The sequence below is a fragment of the Primulina tabacum genome, chromosome 9, assembly GCF_025594145.1.
Source record: "Primulina tabacum isolate GXHZ01 chromosome 9, ASM2559414v2, whole genome shotgun sequence".
NCBI classification, from domain to species: domain Eukaryota; kingdom Viridiplantae; phylum Streptophyta; class Magnoliopsida; order Lamiales; family Gesneriaceae; genus Primulina; species Primulina tabacum.
In genome coordinates, this window is record NC_134558.1 from 32,620,790 (window position 1) to 32,625,499 (window position 4,710).

General features: G+C 27.7%; 1 protein-coding gene across 1 annotated transcript; it reads right to left on the reverse strand.

Annotated features, from left to right (window-relative positions):
* Nucleotides 1–3,844: 3,844 nt before the first annotated feature.
* On the reverse strand, nucleotides 3,845–4,324 carry LOC142504409 (nuclear transcription factor Y subunit B-4-like). Its single transcript, XM_075617282.1, has one exon. The coding sequence runs from the start codon at nucleotides 4,322–4,324 to the stop codon at nucleotides 3,845–3,847; it is 480 nt and encodes a 159-aa protein (XP_075473397.1).
* Nucleotides 4,325–4,710: the final 386 nt, after the last annotated feature.

Genomic DNA, 4,710 nt, shown 5'->3' on the forward strand with positions numbered 1-4,710 from the left:
ACTAATAAATTTTTTCATTGCATTCAATTAATATTATTCAACAAAAGCATATTAAAATTAACATCATAACTAAAAAATTATATATTTATACTAATATATATATATGTATATTAATATATTCGGGGTTTTGGAATATAATTTATTTTTGTTTTGGATCGGGTGTTAGATTTTTTAAAACTAAACTCCATCCTGATACCCAAAAATCCACATATGTAATTACTTATTTATTTAATCAGATAAAAAATATTCTTCATGTATTCTTTCATTTTGGCCCATATCAAATTATCCGTTGGGTTTGAAAGAAATTGTCATCACAACTTCTGTTCGCTTATATTTAAAATTGATTTTCTAATTTTTTTAAAAAAAAAATTAATAAAAACTTCTTTTTTAATTTGTCTTTGTAATTAATTTTTTTAAAGTGATAACTCAGCTATTACATACATTGTGGCTGGTGCACACGTATTGTATGTGTAAAACATAATTTATTAATATTATTTGTTTTACACATGTAACATAATTTGAATAAATTATAATTCTGCATAAGAAGTTTTAACTAATCTGCTTAAAATTAAAATTCAATGATTGTAAATATTTCATTTCGGATGTAAATTCATATCCGTAAATTATTAAACAAAACTTAGAACAATGATTTTCTTATGATGATATTGGTGAAATAAGAAATTAAATTGTTATTTTATTTAAGGACTAAGAAACAATACCATATAAAGGAAAACAACATGCTGCATATCTTGTTTAATGTTAATGATTTTATTTTCTAATGATAATGATATGTATTTATATTATTTAGAAGTAGGGAAAATTGCAATATGGAATTTTAGCACACTCAATTATGAAGCAATGAAAATTTAATAAATAAAATTAAATTTGCCAAAAAAAAGAGTAAATTATTATCAATAAATTCATCGGCGATCTGGAATACAAATCTGTCAATTTAAAATCGATCTCGAATTGAGAAGACTCTTAATGGGGTGTATTCAATTCAGAGTTTTAATGACTTTTTCAAATGATAGACTTTTATGGATTTGATAGATTTTTTTGACTTTTACAGAATCTCACATATTTTTAAACAGATTTATGTGGATTTATGTAGACTTTTTTGCATGATTTTTATAGATTTTTGTGGACTTTTTTTTATAGAATTTTATAAATTTTGTACTTAATTATAACATATTATTATTTTTATTAATTTCTTTGAACCAATAATTAATTGACATATATAACATATTCAGTTTGAAATTATTTTGAATATTTATATTAATAAATAAATTTACTTATTTAAAAGTTAAATCATTTAATCTTTACATGTTTATATATGTGGGTTTGTATGCATGTTTGTAAATTTTTTAAAATACATCAAATGATTAACATGTAACCTTGTTTTTAAATTGATAATATACAATTGAAAAGAATATTATTTAGTATTGTGTGAATATAATTTTGTATAAAAATATCATAGCTTACATATTAATTGAATATACTAAAATGAATTTAAAAAATCATAGTTGTTACGAGACTATTCAATTATTAAGAATTAAACAACATTTTTTGGATCATCTTTTATTATTATTGAATATTACATTAATTTGTATAAATCATAAATTAAAAATCACAAAATCAATTTTACAATTTAAAATTTCCTATGATATTAAAATAAAAAATTATTAAATGAACAATCAGCCGAAAAATGAAAAATTTGAAAAAGAAAGATGAAAATATATATATAGATACACTTCGAAAATTTGAGAGAGTGATATAAATAGATGAAAGGAGAGACGATAAGAAGATAGGTGATGTAAAGCGACATAGATAAAAATAAATAGCTTGTGTATAAGTTAGAAGTTTTAAAAATCCATCCAAATCTTTGGGTTGAACTAAATACAATTTTTTACAATTTATAGTTGTATATTAGGCTTTAATGTTTGTATGTTAATGAATTTCATGAAGTTATTAAAAGTCTATGGAAAATTTGAATACCTATAAACTTTTATAGAGTTTTTAAAAGTCAATGTTGAATTCCACTTGACTTTTTAAAACTCTATTAAAGTCTATTTTGAATATCACTAGACTTCTATAGAGTATGTAAAAGTCTTAATTGAATATATCTAGACTTCTAAAATCTACAAAAGTAATTAAAAATCAATAAATCTCCTATATTGAATACACCCCGGTTAGAATCTCATAAACATTCAAAGCATATGATAGGTAATTGTACACAGGTCATGTTTATGCAATAAAGATCATAATAACTCATAGAGTTGGTGAATATTTGACTAATATCATCAGTTCGATTATGCCTATCAACAATTTATCGGATGCAATAATCTACCTAATTAGCATAGTTTGCAAGTTATTACACTAACCCGAGAGTTTACATAATACACACAAAAAAAAACAACTGAGAGTTCCATTATCATAAAAAACTAAAGATCATAACATAACAACAAAATTGTTATTATGAATAATATATAAAAATATATTATATTGCTTACATTCCATTATATATATAAAAAAATGTTAATGGTTTTGTGAACGTAAATAATAAATAGAATGTAAATTATATTATCATATAATATATAAATGTGATAATATTGAGAATTTTTTTACCTTTGTCCCAAATTTTTTAAAAATATTTAAAAAGAAGTATAATAGTTTATTATAACAACTTAGGTTAACCAAAATCTTTAAGGTGAGAATGGATACAAAACAGTTGCTAGAAGAATTCATTGTGCATTTGTGCTTGAGCGGGCCTAAGCTCGGAGCATGATAAAATGATATCGGAGCTAGAAGGAATATTGGAAGATAAGTTCTATGCATAGCGAATTGTTACGTGTCAGCTAGCCACCTTTCGATCCTATGGAACACAGTGCTACATCAACGAGAGTCCTTTCTAGGCGCTCGATGCTAGTGGATTAAGAGATTAGGCCACGACGAGATATCCTTATCCTATGTGAGAAAAAATAAGCTTAATGTAATTTGAGTTAATTATTTTCGTAAAGCAAAAGACAGATACAAAATAGTTATTACAAGAGCTTGTGCTTGTACGACTATGAACTCGAAGCGTGACATATTTTGTATATAGAAATATTTTTTGGACGGGTGTAGAAGTTTCTATATACTATCAAGTTGAAATGATTATAAATATAAAACAAAAATCGATTTGCTTCAGTTTGCTATCGCAGTTAGATGCAATTTTAATCATGAAGTACATAAAAATATGCTGTTTAACTGAATATATCAGAATCCAAAAAAAAAAAAAAAAAATTAAAAACAAATATGCTCTTGAAATAATAAGATTAAAAAAATCATAAATAAGTTAACATCTAGGAATATCATTATTAATTTTAAAAAATATAGATATAAAATTCGTTAGTTTTACTTATAACTATGTAAAATCAAATTTTAAATTTAATGGAATAGATAAATATGTATGTGTATTCGAGTTATGAAAAACTGCGATTAATTTAATTTTAGAAAAAACTAAAGCATAGTTAACACAGAAACTCGTACAAAACCCGTTCAAATCTTTAAATCTTGAAACTTGGTTTCGACGCTTTGCATGCTTTTGAATCTTACTTGTGCTAATGGATAGCAATAAACAATTTTTAGAAATTTGTTCTGTTTTGTTAGTCTCATCGTTATTATCAATCTCACACAATTATTTATCCAAACATCTTTGCTTCAAATTGATCGTTTTCTTTTAAAAAAACGAAAGAAACGAGCAGACGAATATAGTTTTGTTTAATCGAGCATCCCGAAAGTCTCATTCCGGCATGATTATTAGAAATAAAACATGAAATCTTTTTGATAAAGCAGCAACTTTCTTTCATTTAAACGTCTGGTAGACATCAAACTCCTCATATGGAAAATCAACACCAGCATCCATCGGTGGGCCACTGGATGATCCTTCACCCAAGTTGGGCGTATAAAAGTCATCATTCATTGGGCCGGTTAACCCACCCCGAGGCCCAGGATCCACATCTTGCTGGGCCAGTACTCGGTCTTGAGCCTGGACATCTTCGACGACATTGGGCCAAACCAAAGGCCTGTCACGCATGAAGTTGCGCGCCAGGTCTTCCTCCCTCTGCCTCCTCAAGAACTGAGTCAGAGTTTCTGCATACTCATGGAACTTGGCCGTCTCCATGGCGTAAAGCAAATCCTCAGGAGTGATGGTCTTCCGATGGTCTCGGTGGCATATCGCGTTGGCCTCTCGAGTGATGTGGTCGATGAACTCCGACACACATTCTTGAACGGTCTCTTTAGCGTCGTCTGCGATCTTCGCGTTTTCTGGCAACACGCTGCGCATGATTTTGGTTACGTTGGACATCGGAAGGTACAGATTGGCGTCACGCTTGAATGACTCTTGCGGGGCATGGATGAACCTGTTGTTTGAGACGTTGCCATCATCTTCAATAATCACATCTGAGAAGGAAAATTATAAATATAATATTTCAAATCTCAATTTCTACTTATGTTAATTTTCAAAATATATATTTTTTTATTTCACCAAAAGCAACGTTTCAGCTCTATTTGATGGATGCATCTAAAATATCGAGTTACAAATTATGGGAGACATGCATCACTTCAAAGTGAATCCGACCTGCATGTAAATTACAAGTAATCAAAGCTTTACAATACAAACTCAATTCTCAACATATTCTAGGTTAAATAACGAGCAGATCTGTAATAAAA